Here is a 20,527-nt window from a genome sequence, read left to right as displayed (position 1 = left end):
TCTTCTTATTGCTAATATATCGGCTTCCGAAGTTTTTTCTAAAATATTGAGGCGCCGCTTTTTTTTATTTGGCGATGTCACTTTTCCTGTAGATTTGTATTCCGCCAGGGTTTTGCTGACGGTGACTCTTCCAATGCCTGTCTTTTGCACAAGCATTAGAATTAGCGACTTATATTTTATTCCCGGGTTTTCCGCTATCACGCTTTTATACGGATTAATAATAATCTGTTTTTGTGCGGATCGGACAAACTAGAAACGGAGAAAAGTTTAGTAAAAAAAAAGTTCAGTAAAAAAAAAGTTTAGTAAAAAAAAAGTTTAGTAAAATAGAAACTATAATTTCTTAAAAAAAGAAATAAGCTTATAGTAGCGAAATGCATGATAAATAATTATGTATAATATAAGCTTACCTTTCCCCTCGGATTTTTCTTCGCTGGAGATGTATGCGACGGCTCAGGAACTTGATCTTCCATTTCAAAAAAACACTGCGAACACTACGAACACGATGGAAGAACACTACGAACTCTGAGCACTATGAATACCGTATGAACACCCGGTATGGCTACGAATGAGGCCACGTGCAGCACTGCAGCGCGTGGCGTCACTACGCACATGCGCTGTGCATTGGGAAGGGACCAATCAGGGCGAAGATGCGCAACGACGGACGAAAATCGGTTCTCTCGCGGTACCATTCTCTCGTAGGGCAGAGTGTAGGGAGATTTCAGTTAGGGAGTTGGCAGTCCTACTCCCAACGGTCTCTCGGAGCAACCGTTACACGAGGCTTCCCTCGTACAGTTCGTGATAATTATTCTCCGCTGTCGGACGTACCCGAACTCCTCCAGTTTGTATTGCGCCTCGAGGCTTACCTCTTTGCACAGAGTCTCCGTCGTACCGATACGACGGACGTTGTTATAGTTTTTCCAATAAACTCAGTAAATGGTTCTCGTTGAACTACAAATAGAGTGAATTTATGAAAGTTCCTAACCACGTGTTCCTGTAACGTAGAGTAGGCTACGTGCTTCGAAACCTTCCCGAAGCTTCGTATATTCTCCCGCGAGAGATATACCGTCCCTAAACCTACAGGTTTGTAGGAATTCGGGTCACCAATGTAGGATATAGTCGATGCCCAATGTGGAAAACAGAAGGAGAATGGAGAGCCTACATCCTCTCCACGTGTTCAATGGTCATAAAAACACCACAAGGAGATTCACCACGATCTTGGTTTATTCACGTCACTTCCCCGCTCAAAGTGCAGCGAGAGATATCGAGCAATACAGAATTGAAAATAACGTATCTAAGCGATGCCCGGAGCTTTCGCGAGTACGATATTACTTAACTGACACGAAACGTGATATATTTGAGCGCCGATAGAAACGTGCGACTCGTTCGAGAGTACAGAACGGAAGGGGCGAGCATTCCGCATGGCTCGCAGAATATGCCTAAATATGGGGAGCGCACAGGCGCGGTACCCCACCATCGGTCGGGGGTAAAGGCGAGCCCACAGGTTCTCGCAGCTCGTGGCCATCTTGCGGACGCATCGCTAAGCGCGGACCCATTAGGGACGGGGGACCCCTATGCAGGCAGACCCGGGAGAGTTTCGCGCACGGAATGTAATCGTTACCAACTATTTCGTTTCTATTTTGTAAACGAAACAAAATTTATAAATTCTATCAATGCCATCTCCAGAATAAAAAGGCGCTCGATTGTGTAGAATCATTTGATTTTCTTCTGCATGTTTATTTTTTTTCATATAAATTGAATAATATTCGCAAATATTAGCACTTTTTTAAGCGCGTTTTTAATTTTGACCATTGCTTAAAGATGTTTGGTACTCACACTGTAGTATTTAACTATATCTCCTTACTCAGGAAATTGAACAGAATATTAGTATTGAAATTATAATTGTATAATCGTGATTGTGAAAGTATGTACAAGACGTCTTCGAAGTTGAAAATTTTAATTTTTCTTTTCAATTTTCGAAATCAGTTCTTGAAAACGATACACGAGAATTAAGAAAAAATCACATGTTTGTCTTCTGTTCTCGTAGATCTATTATAAACATTTAGGAAAATTATAAATAAATAATATTTAAAATATAATAAAAGAAATTTGAAAAAGTTATAATCTGCTGGAAATTGTAATTACAACAGAGTATTATATCGCCCCTTGAATACTTTTATGTTCCGATATTCATATATATAATTCTACTTTATTTAATTAATTAATTGTTTTAATCTACCTTGTGGTACTATTTCGTCTTTATCTCTTGTCCAATAATTGATTGATTTAGGATAAGCTTCTGAATGACACTCCAAAGTCAATTGTTGTCCTTCTCGAGCGCCTACCAATTGATTTGGTATCCAAATCATGGGTGGAACTGGAAGAAACAGTAAAAATGTCCGTCTTTCATTACATTAAAACATGCGGTTCGCCAGAAGATTTGCCAAAAAATAATAAAGTGGTATCTAATGCAATATGTATATGCCTGTCTATTGTTATCCAAAATATTTCAATTAATATTGAAGCATGTTAGAATGATAGTAAAATAAATGCTGAAATTATCTATTATCACTACGTATATAAAGAATCGATTAAAGTTGCGACAGTATATAAAGAAGCGACAAAAATATTCATAATGAACATTAAATAATACTTACAATGTACAATCAGCATAATTCTTTTACTAACCGATGGTGGAACATGGTTAGATGCGATGCAAAGGTACGATCCCATGTGTAATCGATTTACTTTAGTAATATTGAAACTTGGTCCTTCAACGCTGACAACTGTAATTATAATTAGCATACAGTCGAGAGCAATAAAATCAGAAACGTAAATTTAAAAAGTCTTAAAGTTTTATTTGGACTACGACATTAATACAGAATGTACATATATGAATTCCTATAAGAGTTCCGACTTACCTTCATCTCCATTTGGCAAAAGTATTAATTGACTATCTTCGCGTCGCCAGGTAATGGTAGGTTCCGGTGATCCTGTTGCTGCACAATGCAATGTTACATTGCTACCTTCTTGTACTACCATGTCTGTACTTGTTTGGTAATCCAAAATATCCGGCGGAACTGTTAAAGATAAACAGAAGTACAGAAATATGTTATAAATCGTTAATAAAATCTTTAATTATATTAATTTATGAATTATATTAATTTTTTCTATTAATTAAAATTAAAGTATTATTAATGTATAATGAAGTGTGAAATGTATTGTAAGGCGCAGAGAAATTAACCTGCGCCGAGTAGACGAGCTTGATCTGGAAGTTAAACTCCCAATCATAAGAATGTAATAAACATAATGTAAATGTTTACACCCCTCCCTCGCATTATAGTCCCAAGGTTAAAAAATGATCTTGGACTTGTGGCTGTCGATGATCTTTCCTGAATCACTACGCATTGAATATTTATACTGTGCGTATTGGTAAATAGAATATACATATTCCTCGAACGACTTCGCAAAGCTAACATTTTTTTATCTGGTTCAGCTTTTTGTACTTGTCTTACGATTTCGTTTAGTATAACGCGATTATTATAATGAAAATGTTACTTTCACAAACATTACGTACGTACTTATCATGCGTAGCAGCATAAAAATTTTCGTATCCAATGATACTAAAGCTTCAATATTCATGACATCAAGGAACAAATTGAACCAAATCCAGCAGGTCATCAAGCACTTACCAACTTGATCCGGACTGACTGTGCGGTGACCAAACTAGCACGCTATCAAGCCGCTTGACAACTTAATGCGGACCAAATTAAATCAAGCTGCTTATAAGTAAGACTTTTTCTATCCCACGTTTTCCACAAGGAAGCTGGTCAACTTGCTTAAGGGCCCGGAATAGTCACGTGACTTTTTAATTAATAATTTCTATTCACAGCCTTCAGACATAGTCTTAAGCTCCGTCTTGGTCTTAATCCGACGGGTCTTAAGTCTGTGACTAAACTTGTCACATTTTTTGGTCTGTATTATCGATATTATGAATTCTAACGCCAGAAACGTGCTTCAAGTTTTTGGCTTTATTTCGCAGAGAATCAAGACAAAATATAGCTCAATTTGTAGCTGGAGATATTTTCTAGTGTGCGCTGCTCTCGATTTCATCCAGAAAACACATCCAATGTCACATAAAAATGCTTGGATTTCACGGCATGCGCATAGTCAATTTTTGGCCTACTTCTAACGCTTACATTACCGAATATCTGCATAATCTGGTCAGTTCCTAACCAGCGCGCACTAGATTGAACCGTCCTCTTTCGAATGAGCCCTTTACCAGCGACAAAATATTCTTATATAAGGACGAAAACTTGAGGCATGTAAAACCATTTTTTGATCGTAATGCAGTCACTCTACCTTATTCGCGATAAGGTAGAGTGACCATGTTACCGACAAAAATAGGCGAAAAATGGTTTCACGTGCCTCAACTTTTCGTCCTGAGAATATTTTTCACTAAGAAAGGGCTCATTCGAAAGGGAAAGGTTCAATGGAGCGTGCACTGGTCATGAGCTGACGAGATATTTATTATGCAGATATTTTTTAAAATAAGTGTTAGAAGTCAAAAATTGATGATGTGCATGCTACGGAATCCAAGTATTCCCCCCCCCCCCCCGAGAGACCGAAGACCTTTAGTGAAAGGCGTGAAAGGTGGCGGTGGTAGGAAGGGCTAATGCCCGAACCACCGCCGCTGGGGGTGACTCCTGTATTGGGCCTACCCCGGAGCGGTTTTGCCGCACCAGCAGGGCTGGTTTACTAATTTGGCCCGCCCCGTCTAGGGCGTCATTAAGGAAGGGTGGAGGATTTCCGGGCGTGCCGGAACACGCCACCAATGACCCCCTCGCGGCGACCTCATTCCATGGCCAGGGACGGGACATCGCCCCCCGTTCCCACCTCTCCCAGAGGCGAAAACCGTGGTCCAAACAAGCGGCTAAGGGGGGGACACCGTGTCCCTTGACATGAGTCTTCAAAAGTTGTCAGAGTCGCGCAGATCGTCAAACAGGCTTCCTCTTTTCTTGTTCTAAAGCACCATCAAATTCAAATATATGAACAATTTCCTCCCATTCTGCTTTTTTAATGTCTCATTTGCTTAATTATTAACAGATAAAGTTTTTAAGATTTCTCGCATCGCACTTCGGGATGCAATTTCTAAAATTGAAATTGAACTTTTCTGTATCGACACTCATTTCATGCACGTCGTTGCCTGGCCGCCAAGAAAGTTGTTTATCGTGCGGAACCGTCAATTGAATTCAATGCATTTCAACTTCAACTGTATCGCCGCGACCGACTCTCCCGTACGTCACTAGCGGTGAGAGGTTTAAAAAGAATAGAAAAAAGAAATTCTTTAAAATAATTCTAGTTCAGGCTATAGTGATACATGTATTTTTAGATGTATATACAATTTTAAGCCAATTGTTTAAAGCTTTATAAGCTGATAACAATATGGTCCATTTACCATATGTACATGTACAATAAAAATATATTTATGACGGCCCAAAACCATAAAGCGGGCATTCCTCTTCCTAAGAAAAGTCCTGCATTTTTAAAATTTCTGTCAAACAACGTCGTGAAAAAATAAACGTACATCAGGAGTCTGTTAATTTTAGAAATTCTGATATAGGATTTTACACATACATTTCTAAAAATTTTATTCTTTAAGAAAATACAAAACGAAATAGATCGACTGTTTCAAATGTTCACACTCGAATACCTCCTTAACGAAAAAATATATAACTCGATATCACAAATATTAGTAGAAAGTAAACAGCATCTTTTACGTGACATTTTAAGATTTACTGTAAAAAATGGTAAAATTTCGAACGCAGCTTCCAAATTGTTATAAATAATATTTTTGTTTTGAGTAATATGACATCGAATTGTGAAAGATGAAATTTATAATAGCACACTTATATTTATAATACTTTCTACTTTCTTCTATATTTATAATACTTTTAATAATGGATCGCAGGAAGAAACTGAATAATGGGAAAATTTAAATAATTAAGAAAATGAAACTTATCAATTTAAGAAATTGCAAAGTTCATGAAACGAAGCCGGAAATTTATTTGCATATAATGGTTGAAAGATGTGGATAATTCTGGTAAGAAAACAATAGCAATGCACAATCTCCTAGAGTTTCTGTTTGTAAAATGCGTTTCTCTGTCTGTGACCTTGAATGACCTTGGAATAATTATTGCCACTGAATTCCTAATGAAAGGGACTATCATTGTAGGTGTTTAAAAAAGGGTGGTTCCATTTAAAAAAGTGAAGGTCACCTTGATATCTCTAAAAAAATGACATAAAAACAAAATTTTTTTTGGCATCGTGTCAGCCCCATTGTATCATTCAACTTTGTCCTTACCTTATTTTACGTATCTTTAGAAACAACAAAGATATTTGAGGTGCAAACGTTAGGTGACTCACCCTGTATATATACCCGCCGATGCCCGTGGGCGAAGTTAGGACCAGGTGACTTAACGAAGTGGGGGTAGGTCGTAGCACAACCGTAGCTGGTCTCGTAGCTATGATGATGCGTGTGACAAATACATGGAGCCTTGCCCACAGGGGCGCGGCTTTGTGCCCGCCGTTCTGTGTATACAGGGTGAGTCACTTAACAGGGTGAGTCATCTCTGATGTAAAGTATGATCATTTGGCGTGAAATGGCTTATGTAAGTACATATGTATATTCGTCAAGTATTTTTAATATCTCACGATTAGATTTTTCCAGTTGACCATGTTCATTACAGCCAACTAGATTTTCTCTGCCAAGTGACTCCTCTAGCATTCCCTCCCATCTTGAACTTTTAAGAAACGCGTCGCTCCCGAGTAATGTCTTACCGCGTTCGCTTACATGTGAATCGGTCGGCAGCCAGCAGCTAGTATGACCAATAAGAAAGGGGGTGGCAGCAGGGAACAGGGGAAGGGTTAGATGAGGTCTATTTTATTCTGCCCTACGGCTGGAACTCGATTTGCGGTTGAGTACCCGCATGGGTGATGCTGAATTGGCAGGTCAAAGCCACCCGGTTAGTCTATCGATATCCTCCTACTTGTAGCCCATCGACGCTTATCATACGCCTTATGCTCGTCTCAGTTGGCACTCGGCACACAGTTTTTTTACTTACTTTATTATTGAGAATCAGTGTACTTCAGTTTATACATTTATTCTTTGATTTCAACTGTGACGTACAGTCGGTCTCATAATTGATGCAACAAACTTTAAATCAGAATAACTTTTTTTGTAAATGGACCAACCGACCGCAGTAACTCTGTCTATTTAAGTGGATTAGTTTGCTAGATGACACATGATAAATATTTTGGAAAAATTGCGTTTAGCCTAAGTCATTAAATAATGGTAAAAGTTTCTTTTCATAACTTTTTTATTTGGGCTTATAATGAAAATTTTTTAAATGTGTTTTATAGATATATATAAATTATATGATTTACGAGTTATAAACGATTAAAAGTGGTGAAAATCGTGAGAATTTGTAATTTTCATCATGTTTAATCGTTTATAGCTCATAAACCAATTAATAAATTTCGATGAAATTTACAACATGTAGATAATTTATACGAATCTATTGGGAAATGAAATAATCAATATCTCTGTGAATGTAGATATCTACATCACAATCATTGGTTAATATTTTTTTTTATAGAGAATACAAAGCTGCACGATTGTGCCGATTGGTGCATAAGAAAATATACGGTTCCATTTAAAAAACCAAAGTTGACCTTCAAATCACCTCCACTGTATAAAAAAGTCATGTGCACCATACCATGTCCCCTTGATACCATGCAATATCTGTAGAAATAGTTTTTTTGTACAACGCAAAACTTAGACTTTATTCGAGGTGATAAAGTTTTGACAAAATCGAGGAACACAGCACGAAACTACGAATGGTGGAGGCGATTAATATTGAAACAGACGAATCTTGCAAAAGATTGGAAATCGTTCCTTATGATGTAGAAATCTACATTCACAGAGATATTGATTATTTGATTCTTCAATATACATAACTGTACGTGGTGTCAGACTATGCACGAATATATTTAAATATTAACTAAAAATACGGAGGAAAAGCAACATATACTACAAATTGTCGCCGAAAATACAAAACAGTTTTCACATACAAAAAAAAACAAACATTATCAAAAGATATACAAAATATTTTAACGCACCTTTTAAAAGGATATATTTGATTCATAAGGATGTTTTCATTTTTCTTCTCTAAATATTTCTTTTCGATTGTAAAACAGAGTTTTTTGTACATAAATATATAGTACATTGTATACGTAAATAATTGTCAATATCTTTGTAAATATATGCCGCGATAAAAACAGTCGCGTCGCGAAACAGTTTTTGCCGGTTGCATCGAGCCCGAATATGCAAACAGCCTCACACCTTGCAGTGACCGGGCCGCAGCAGAAGTGTGGAGAATAGCGCGGTAGAAGGGAAAGTTAGAACGGGGACACAAGTCTTGATCTGGCGACACTGCGCATGCGGGAAGTATTATGTATTTGTCACAGGAGCCATCGTTTCCAATCTTCCAAATGCCAAATCCATTATCTAATTTCCATTGTCTCCCTCGAGCAGTCTCCCTAGAGCACTGCCCTCGCCTTGCCAATAGAGCTAGTACCTTTACCCGAGTACGTGAGATACCCGAGTTCCTGAGTATCTCATGAGATAACCGAGTACTCGGGTAGCCGACTATCTCATGAGATACCCGGGCACTCGGGTAATTTTCGTTTACCCGAGTGTCTCATGGCTTACCCGAGTACCCGGGTATTTCATAAGTTACAGCTCTACTTGCCAACAAACGCACGATGCTGCCGCGCCCTTGCAATTTCAAATTCCCCACTCCCTTTGCTAGCCTAACCGATGGCTCCCGACCAGTTAAATAGCGCAGCGCAAACACCGAACGCTCACTGCTCGCAGAAATTCCGCTTCGTGCACTACACGGATCGCACTTCGAGTTTTTGCCTTCGCTTGTATTTTCTTTCTGTATAGTTATCGACCAGGGTAAGACAATTCAGCGACGTATAAAGATGTATATTTACGATATACTTCAATGGAGAAGACCAAGTTTCAAAAATAAAAAATTTTCAAGTTGTTTGAAACACGGGTTCCCGTTATTCGAATGATCTAAAATTTTGCATAGATTGTTGTTTTAGCCACTATCACAATCCTACGGGGTGTCCCGAAAAATTCGATGTTCAGGAAGTAAGGTCCAACCTAATAAGTATACTATAGTATATAAGTGGTTCCTTGGCAACGGCTAGATGACTGCGTTGGTCAAGCGTGGCCTTTTCCTTGTGCCAAGACAATTGAAGAACGCTTGGAGCACAATTTGAAAAATTACGCGCAAGGAAAAGGGCGCAAGTCTGAGACCCCATATAATACATAATATGATAAAAGTATTCGTTGCACCTGCAAGTGCTTATTATTACGAATTTCCTTCCTTGTGCCGAAATTACTTTCTTATTTATTTTACCTTAATTAATGGTCAACACCTCGTGCCAGAGATACCAAGAATATATAACTTAACGGAGTACAGCTCCAAAAAAGATTACAATAATGACACATATACTTATTAAAGTATTCCGAAATATCGACACAAGTATTGTGAAGAAACCCTTTTGTGGCTACTTGAACATGAAGTGCTATTATCATTTTACCAAATGTAACATAATTTACAGCACACCGTTATGGAAACGTCGTAGAAGTTGTCAGTTGAGTGAACGAAGGACCTGCCGCGGATGAACTCCTCAAAGCCAAGGTGAGAGCTATCATGCTGAGGGCTGTATGGCACCGGGGTTACAGGTGCCTTGAACGTTGCCCACGGCGAACCGGGCGATTCCCAGTGGTATACTAGTCTTGCCCCTACAAGTCAGGCTCTGCGTGGCGGACCACCCTTTCCTGTCTGCTCCTGGGATTTCTTATGGATAATCTCAAAAATATTTTGGAAGTTGTGGAGAAGGAGACCGGGCAGACCTTGCCACCCGCAAGGGAAGTCTAGAAATAAAAAATCAAAGGTGCGGCCAGGAAAAATGTCTAAAGAGCAAGGATTGCTCTCGAAGGCCCAGCCCCTGGCCAGGCGCAGGCCATAGTCACAGCCAAGGGAGGGATGTTGTAAAGGGCCGGGGCCTCAATAGGAACTGGCACCCACTGGGGCCCCACGCATCAGTTTCCAGGCTGAGGTGTTTGCCATTCTGGTGTGTGTCAAGTTAAACCTGAACAAAGGATACAGGAACAAATACATTTATGTTTGTAGCGACAGCCGGGTGGTGAAAGGGTCACTATATAAGGTAGTGAGCAAATCTAGCACCGTTAGAATACATTCAGTCGGCACACCATGTGTAAACGCAACAAAGCCTGACCGATCTTTAAGGGATCAGCCGCAGGCGCTAATACTGGCAAAACAATGCCTACAACAACATCCAATTCAACTTTATTTCTATACCATTTATCAACAATTCACGCAAAGTTTTACTGCGTATAACGGACTGTGGAAACTTGTCAATTACGACCAGAACACGGTAGCAGCACTGTATTACCTTAATTCTCACTTGCAGCTTTACACACTAATTTGTAAACATTTCAGTCACTTTTCATTTTCTTCGGACAAACAAAAGTTATGTGGTCAGGTGAATTGAAAATTAACAGATTTGGACGAAATTGATGTTAGATTTGACGAGGAAAAAATTACAAAACTGGCAGATAAGAGAGACTGTAAAATTTGATGCCAATGCACCCATGATATGGGGGTGTTTTATGCAATGCATCGTTAGATTACTGTATTGTGTTAAAAGACGAATTAACCAGTGGCCATACAAAGAATTAACAGAAACAATTGGAAATGTGCCAGACGAAGACAATGATATTAGTTGTCAACAGATTAAAATGATTAAATTCTCAGGTATTTAACACTAAACCTACTACGGCCAGTCAAATTGATCTTTTCAAACTTCTGCGTACAATTTCATACGTACAACATGATCACGTCGCTATTTATCTTTACGACTTTTCTTAAAGTATGTATAAAATGTATTTTCCAGCATTTATTTCTCGTTTTATTTTTTTTTCAAGAAATATTTGTAGCCTGTTCTACCTACCGCGGCCGGTCAATTTGACCGCACGAGATAATATGGTAATTAAATAGCTCTTCTAAACCTAAACAATCAGTATAAAAGAAAGGCGATTCACAATGTGACATGGCCAACTCAAAATAAATGAGCCGCCTTATTGAATGAGACGCTATCAAGTTACATACGTTTCATGGCAAATACATCCAAACCGCAAAGGTGGACGATACAGTACAATTTTGTAAATTGAGTAGAGAGCATCGCAGTATTTTGTATATAATTGAAATTATATAAAAATAAATTTGTATTGTCATTTTATGGAAATTGTTAATCTACGAATTCATTCAGCAACAAATTGAGTATTATCTACGTTTAATTATAGTAACAATAACTTTTTCTAAGGACCGGTCATTTTGATCGCGCAAGTATAAAAAATATTGCTCTTTAAAAAAGATTATCATGATAGTAAGCCCATCTGGGCTAATTATAATACACAAACGAACCGAGGTACGCCGACATTATAACATAAGGTAATGTGATGTTTGGAAGTTGAACAGAATTTTTTGTAACTGTCAAAGTCTTCTTTATAACGCTATAAGTGTGTTAAAAAGCAATGTAGCTGAAAATTTTTAACGATATCGATACAACAATTTTTGCCGGAGTTCTGGTCACTTTACATTGACCCAATTTCTCGAGTTCGTAGAGGTGATCCTTTAATTTTTTTAAGAAGTATAGTAAATCTTTTGTTATCCGTAAAAATGTTTCTTCTACAGGTCTCCTTTGAGTGTTCACAAATAAGTCACGATCTATTTTATGTGTTGGTTATAATAATGATTTCGTTATAATTTTGTGCTGGTATTCGCTCCAATATTGCGAGCGATTTCTTTTGCTGTATTTCATCTTGAAAGAGTTGCGTCATATCGTGCTATGCTTGCTTGAAGCATGTGTCGGTACTATACAACTGATCTACTACTTTCCTTTTTTAAAAATTATACTACTAAAATTCTGCTCCTTCAAAACAAGAATTACTGTAATCTTATTAGTTATTTTTTAAGGGGACCCATTGAAGTTATGATATATTAACCACAAGGTATGTTTATGTTTATCCGAAATAATATTCATGTAGCATTTGAACTATTCGCGTTATATTATTTACAGCATGAGGAATGAAGTATAACAGACGTGTGTTGCCTTTTTTTGGAGTGTAGGTAACAAATTCGCTATTTTCTTCGGATTCCATATATTTATTGTCATGTTTAATAATGTGTTTTTAAATCTTCTCGCGTAAATATTCTCATTTCGTGTGCAGTCTTTGAGTTCAATAATTTATCTATAAAGCATTTCTTATATAATTTTTACGGACTTATAAATACAATGTGAAAGACAAAAGCTACATTTCTATGTCGTCGTACAGAGAAATGCAATCAACGTATCCTGCAGTGGTGTGCAGCTAATCTGATTCGTTGTTCGATCATGCAGATGTGCGTCATGGACAGATGAATCGTATTTTCATGATACATCAATTGAACGGTATTTCACTGAACGAATCATTGCCTATAATGTTGAAAATTTTCAGTCACTGGTACGAATACGATACAAAGTGATATTAAACGATTGAATAATTAAATTATCTGATTGTTACTGTAAATGTACGCGGTTAAATGGAAATATTCATTCGTTAAATTGAAAAAAGTGATAATTGTAACTACCGGGGTTTAATAAAATAATGGAGACATTCCTCACACACCATGCATTGCGTTTCTTGGATTAGAGGATACGGAACTATACAAGCAATCTCCATTAATAATAAGTATTACTTGAGATTTAAATGATTCCACTCTTAGGAAGATTTATTAGGTCGTGTAATGTAAAAATTTGGATTTCAAACAATTAAATATTTGATGGCTCTGATCGTTATTTGATTGAATGTTAGGAAGTTGTATGTTACTCTTGTATTACTTAAAAGTTTACAGAATTTTTCATCGATCACTTTTCTATATGCATCAATTCTTAACATTCAAGTCAAAATTTTTTGAATGATCACATTGCAAATAATTTGAAATCCCTCAAATGGATCCTGGGTTAAACTTCACCTTGGCAACCTAGAAATTTTTAACTTCTTTTAATATAATCTTGTAGATTTTGACGAGAAAATTCCAAAAATCCAAGTTTTAATTTTAGGAATTCACTGGTTCAAAAGTTATGTGTCGCGCGTCGTCTAACGAGCGGAGTCGCTAGGTGGCACCAGAAGCAGGCGGTAATGTCGATAACGCAGATTTCCAAGTGTAGTGTAACCCTGACCAACCTCCTCGTGGTTCCGCTCATTGGACGATGTGTGAGTACTGAGTACATAACAATATGGCGACGCCATTATCTGTCATAAACGCTTACTATCGCTCAACTTTAAACCCGCATAAAAACTTGGATTTTTGGCACTTTCTCGTTAAAATCTACAGGACTATATAGAAAAAAGTAAAAAATTCCTGTGTTGCCAAGATGAAGTTAAGCCCTAGAAAAGGCATATTCTAAATTGTCATTATAGGCACAGATAAAATCGTAAACATCACTTTTGTCTTCGAAATTCTGAGTGATAGCAATATCAAAAAATTTTTTATACTTTATCTAAGAAACTAATCTTTCTGACATCTCAAAAAATATCAAGTCGTTTTGTGCAATTTTTAAAAAGTTATTAGTTTTTAAAGGTTTTCCACTCAAGTTTGTCCACCGACTATAGGACCTTCAAGTATACTACTCATGCTCACACGCGTAAACAATCTTCTGAAATATACAGGGTGGGCCGGAAATCGTAGTATAAGCGGATAGGGGGTGATTTTACATGTGAAAATAAATTGATAAAAAGGAATAAAATTTTTTTGTTTGACTCCTTGTATCCGAGAAAATCGAATTCGTAGATCCGTCAGATTTGCACGTTTTAGTCATTTAATATATCCAGGAAGTAGAATTGATTGGCCATGATCAGACGCGTCAAACGATTTCCATCTAATAGCACGCGTGTTCGCGGCATTTGCAAACTCGATTTTCTCGCAAATAAAGCTCCGGATGAAAAAATGTTATACTGGAACTTTTTCTTATTTTTTATGTAGAATCACTCCCTATCTACGTGTACTACGATTTCCGACGCTCTCTGCATAATACTATCTCTCCAATAATTTCTACCATGTACTCGGCTTCTATCATTGACACCATTGGTGTCATTATTAAATTTCTAAAACATAACTTCTTATCCTCTATATTACCTTTCCAGTCTTATGTGGACGTTTTATCTGGTTTCTTATACCTAATTTAATAAGCACTGGTTCTGTTTAATCCTCTACATGTAGTTCTGAGTAATTTTGAAATCACATACGGAAATACCAATATTTTTTAGCCTAATTTTATTTTTGACCAGAATGTCACAACAGTGTCTTGCCCTTTTCTATCTTCTTTTTAACCAAGGAGTATGGATCAATGTTATGCATCGCTATTGTAAATACTTATTTCACACATCAGAGTAAATTTTTTTGTAGTTACACAAATTTCTTACATTCATAACAGAAATTGTACCATCACTTGACCATTTGCAGTAAACCTACTTAAAGTACTGGCAGTATAGACTGATAGAACGTGTTCTAGTCGCTAGATATATTCATCCACCTATCAATTTTCTTTGTCACCATTTCTTGTATTTCTTCTTGTGACCGAGATTTCATGCTTTTATTAAGTTTTGAATTTGGCTCAAGAGGAGTACGCGCCGGTTTCACTTTTCATACCTTTTTCAATTATGGTATTAATATATTGTTTTTTTGGGTTAAACTAACATTTCTCCTATTGATTGTTTCCTCTCGACTGTTTTTCCAAGTGCGTGATTACTTGCATTTAAATCTTTTATTTTTAATTCATTATTTAACATTCCTTTCACATTATTTAACATTTCGAAAATTGTGAAAGCTATTAATTAATCATCAACATATATAATTTGCGTTTTTATTCACGTACAGGGTGTATAAAAAGTAATGGCCATCCGTCCTAGGGGTGAATTTACACCTCTGGATCGGTGGACATTTGTAAAAGAAACTTGCCGCAAAATTGTTTATAACAAAAAAATTGTTGTTAAAGCTTTTTTACATCAACACCTTCTGCTCATCGAGAAGAGAAAAAGCTTGAAAGGAAACATATGTCGCAAATAGTGTTCCTTCTCGAGAATTCTTTCTCGAGAATTTATCGAGAAATTTAAATCTAGGAAAATTCTTATGAATCTCATTTATTTTATAACATATTTTCGGAAATGAATTTTTAGTTAAATCAAATTGCATATTACTAATCAATCGCGTACGTACAAGCATATCTACAGGCAGCATATCAATGTCTACGTATGCATGTTTGCAATGTGAAAATTTATAATAATTGTTGCGAATGCATGTCGATGTGAGGTAATGCACTTGGTGCTTTAATGTTCGCTGCACGACACAATGTGATACAATGTTTAGGCGGCACCGATGAAACTTCGGAAAAGTGGCGATTGCGTTACTCGTGATTCTCTGTTTTGCGTGAACAAACAGGAAGTCTACGATTGAATTCCAAAGACGAAGGTTTAGTTCTTGTGTATGTTTGTGCATAGTTGGTGTCAAGTTAGTTATTGTTACTATAATTTATTTGTTGTAATTTTTATCTATTTATTATTTGTATAATCTGGTTAATCATAATATTTTAGCCTGTCAGTATGAATAAGACATACAAAGATTGCTAGGAATATTTTCGAAAAAATAAAAACAAAGAGTCTGCTACCTGCGAAATTTGTGAAAAACAGCTTTCATGCAAAGGATTGGCAACCATAGATCTTCGTAGGCATCTTGAAGGTGTTCACAGTTTTAAAAGAGTGAAAAACAAAGAAGTAGATTGTCTGATTCTACATTAGACGCAGAAGTCATTTCAAAACGAAAGCGTAATGTTTCACTTTATAAAAGTTTGGTTTTAAATAAATAAATTTATCGGTTATATTTAGCGTCTATTTTTTTCTTGTTTTTAAAGTTATGTACATATTGGACAGGAATAAACACTGAGTTAAAGTTTTTTCGCCCTTTCGATAAATATTATTAACGATATTCTAAATATTATAAGTTTTCGAATATTTTTTTATTTTATTAAAAATTCTCGAGAATGCTCGAGAATTATCGAGAAACATAGTCTTATTTCTCATTTCTCGAGAAATGAAAAATGTTGAGAAATCAGGAACACTAGTCACAAACAAATAGTTATTGAGATATAAGCTGTTAAAGTTTTCGCAAAATTTGATTGTGTGGAGTTATACGTATAGACAAAAGCCTACTACTACAGTCCACCTGGCCGTGTCGATGAGACAGAACAGAATCGTGTGCATGCCCAGAGACAAACGACATTTAACCCTTTACACTCCTATGTCGAGTTAGACTCGACATTAGTTTTTATCTCAGGAGCTCCATTGTCGAGTCACACTCGACATTATTTCATGTCCAAATAAATAGATGTCGCGCACACGTTACCGACGCTCTTACCGACCCGGTTTATTGTTATTATTATTATTAAGCGAGAGAAAACTTGCGTAACTTACATCAACCTGCTCAGAGTTTGAAAACTGTATAACTGTCACCCTCTAAATATTTACGATGAGTGAAAGGCGCGAAATAAATAAGGACATTGATAGTAGTGATAGTGATGACTATGTGCAAGGAGTAGATTTTGAGTACAATATATTCGAGGAAGAGGATAATACGAATGATCTTGCTAGAGGTATCTCAGAGGTCAATATAAGTCAAGATTTCGATACAGACTCGGAACCATGTTTGTGTCGTAGGCGTAAACGAGTGAGGAAATTTTCTAGCAGTAGTGAGAAGCGTTGGGAACTGCTGGTAACGAAATTGAAATAAAATTCGGAGTGCAAAGGGTTAAAGGGACATTCGTCGCCAGGCTTTTTGGATCATACAGTGTGTCCCATGAACTCTGTTCACTTGAATAGCTTGGTGATTTCAAACAATACGAGAAAATGTTACTTGCAGAAGTTGTAGGCTTTAAGAATCTACATAATATGGCATAAATCATATTCTTGCAAGTGGAGGCGTAGAGAAGATATGGAGGTCACCTACGTTTTTTTAAGTGGAATGTCGAATTTTTCTGGTCGATTTCGATAGATTGGCGTATTCTGAGTATAAAAGTAGTAAAGTGTATTTGTACTAAAACTTACTGTTGCTGAGATATTTGACTGTTATTTTTTTCGGAAAAATATTTTTGGTGTACTTTCGGCCTCTAATCATTTATGGGCTGTATTATTGCTCTACTTAACATTTTTCTACATGGAATAAATTCATCGACTTAACTATCATGTCGTTGTTGGGTAGTGCTGCAAAGTGCGTTTCTCAGAGGCGAGTTTTTTTTCGACGCTCGCGTATATGTATACAAGGTGAGTCACCTAACGTTTGCAACTTAAATATCTTTGTTGTTTTTAGAAGATACGTCAAATGTCTCAAGGACAAAGTTAAATGGTTATTTCTTTTAGAGATCTCAAGGTCAGCATTATCTTTTCTAAACGGGACCACTCCTTTTTATACGCATACGATTCCTTTCCATTAGGAATTCAGTGTATATAATTACACAAGGTTTTTCAAAGTCACAGACACAGGAAACGTATAAGACCTGAAAAGATAGCGCGTTTATTCTTAAGAAATTATAACAAAAACATATTATTATAGAGCCATACTTTATATTGCATAATATATAAAATCACATACATAACAGCTTAAATAGTAAATAGCAAATAACAATCAGTAAATGAAATTATGAAAAAAGAAAATTGTCACCATTTTTTTAATGGGATACTTGGGCCTGGAAACTTTTACAAATATTTTCAATATCTGGTCTTGTGCGTGAAATAGCTACTCTTATTCTTTGTCTTAGTATTCGTTAATGTTGAAAAACGAAGCTCGCCTAAGTACGATGTTGAGAATCGTAATAAAATTTTAATCTCCTTTTCAGAAATAGTTTTAAATTCGGTTTGATCAGAAATCCAAAATTCTCCAACTGTTAATTCTTCCTCTTCTTGTAACGAAAACTCATAGCTTAATGTGTTCCTGCAGAAAATGAATTTCGTATCGAATCATAATATTTGATATTCAACGCGAGAAAGTATTTCGCAATGTTTCCTTCTAATAATGCTGTGTAATTTTTTATCTTTGTAGCATGTGAGCTGTGTTTAGGAAATCAATTTGTTAGTGGGCGCACGAACGAACCTCATGCGAAATCATAAACCATCTAAGGATGGAATCAATTACTTACGATTATTATGATATTATGATGTATAAATGACTCCGATACGAGATCAGGTAGTTATACGACAATGTTTGTAACACTCTGGTAACTTTAATTACATTACATTAGTGTGATTAATCTTGTAAAAATAGCAAAACAAGAATTGTTGCTTTTAATTTTTGATGAAAATGAAACGTTACTCAATGTACTGTTGACTAAATTGTGTAGTACGAGACATAATATCTATTGTTACGTGTTAACGCACCATTAAAACGGGGACTTCTAATAGTTGAAGAAAATACCAACATAGAATAATTACCGAAACCACAGAATCTAAGGGAACCTTAGCTCAATCTCACTGAATACGACTACTTCAAAACGTGATTCAGCGTAACGATGTCTACTGTCCGTTTGTACTTTCCATACTGTCCAACAAGGATTTAATTTCGAAGACTTGTATGCTATAGAAAATGAGCGAGGATGCTCTGAATATTTCCATACGAGGGAATATCTTGAAATCTTCAATAGCCTCTTTACTGAATTACGCTTTTGTGCTGGCTACATTAAGTTGGAATTTAGTTATTCTCTCTGTGTAAGTAGACCGTTCTTTCTTTCTTTACAGAAGCGAGATTAGAAGCATTTTAATCTAAATGAACGAGAAGAAATTTATTTTTCGTATGTATTGCGGATAAAGTTCGTCGCAATCGAAAAGAAAATTAAAATTCAATCGTTTCAATGTTTTAAGCGTGAAAGTATAATGTAGTACATATATGCCACCTTGTATCTCCTTTATTCAGTAAGTATAGTAAAATATTTCAAATATTTCTATGGAAAGGAAAACAGTATTCCCACAAAAGAAGTACGTTCCAAAGAATTTGGTTGCTTTAGACACCTTATTAGAGAAATAGCTAATATAATTTTGTTGGGTATGAAATATTGAATGGAAAAACTTTAAAAAATTTTGTACTCCATAAATTAAGACCTTCTTAATACAGACGTGCGTGGTTAGGATTGTTCTTTACTGATGCGCGTTTTGAATTGTTCCTGACGATTACGCTTCCAAAATTGTTCTGCTCTTCTTCTCGTAAATAGAAGGATGTAACAGTAGAAAAGTTCAAATAAAATAATAAGTTCTCGATCGAAAAATATTAAAAACAAAAACGTTCTATTGAAAATAAAACGAGAAATTTTGAAGATTTTTATCTAATTCTGAAAAAGTTACAACGACTTTATAATTTTCTAACTTATCAATATATGTATCGTATACAGTATGTAGTATGTTTGTTGGTTGGAGTAGAGTTTTGACACTTCTTTGAAGAAGAAAAGAGAAGAAAAGACTATCGTAGATCTCTTTATTATGTATTTGGCGGTATATTATGTTCAGGCGATGTTGGTAGATAACAAGGGAAATTCTCTGTCTCTCCGCTCCTTGTGCTTTCTGTTTCTCCTCCGGTATTTGCTCTCAAGTATTCCTTGTGTTTTCCGTGACGAGTTCTGGACAATTTTCTCCGTTGGAAGATATTTTCTGTCACGGTTCGTTGCTATCCTGTTATCCGCTGCGGATCACGGGAAGGGAGAAAAGAAACGAAAATAAGGAAACTGAAAAAAGGGGAGAAGGGAAGAGACTGCAAATGTCTCTTTGTATCGGGGTACAGAAGAAACATGGAAAGTTCGACACCTGAATCGAACATCGAATTGAGAGAGCAATAGATCACTTCACGAGACACACGATCTACAGAACAATTCGGTACACTGCTGGAAACTGCTGGGATCGTTGCAACGTGTGTTCGACATGCGTAAATGTAAGCATTTACTCTTGTCTAAAATTGTCTCCACGCGTGTTTGGTTTTACACTACGGACGAGAGATATAGCGCCATTTTTGGGATATTTATTCATACATTTGATATTAAAATTGTCCACGAGCTCAGAAATTTTAGCAAAATCCTACCGCAATTGTTTTCATGGTAACTGACGCGTCCGTGTGTTGTAGGTCTGCATACAATAGAAGAGTTGTTAAATAAGTAACTTTTATGCAATATCCTACGTATCCCATACTGTCCGACACAACTTGTCGATTGTACAAAATAATTTAAAGAATAAATATCCATGGAAAGGTATTCTTAATATTCTTAAAAAGAATTTAAGATGATGATGAGATCTATAAAT

The 20,527-nt window shown here is 36.3% G+C and overlaps 1 protein-coding gene across 1 annotated transcript in view; it reads right to left on the bottom strand.

Annotated features, from left to right (window-relative positions):
* The window catches only part of LOC143358837 (neurotrimin), a 144,004-nt gene that overhangs the window by 21,795 nt on the left and 101,682 nt on the right, over positions 1-20,527 (bottom strand). The window contains exons 4-6 of the mRNA XM_076796312.1: positions 2,919-3,077; positions 2,655-2,783; positions 2,237-2,374 (exon numbers count right to left, since the gene is read on the bottom strand). Coding sequence (XP_076652427.1) covers positions 2,237-2,374; positions 2,655-2,783; positions 2,919-3,077 — 426 coding nt within the window. The remainder of the gene's footprint in view (positions 1-2,236; positions 2,375-2,654; positions 2,784-2,918; positions 3,078-20,527) is intronic.

Source organism: Halictus rubicundus, chromosome 11 (genome assembly GCF_050948215.1).
Source record: "Halictus rubicundus isolate RS-2024b chromosome 11, iyHalRubi1_principal, whole genome shotgun sequence".
NCBI lineage: Eukaryota > Metazoa > Arthropoda > Insecta > Hymenoptera > Halictidae > Halictus > Halictus rubicundus.
Note: the sequence above shows the minus strand (reverse complement) of the source record. Positions and strands in the feature narration are given on the sequence as shown.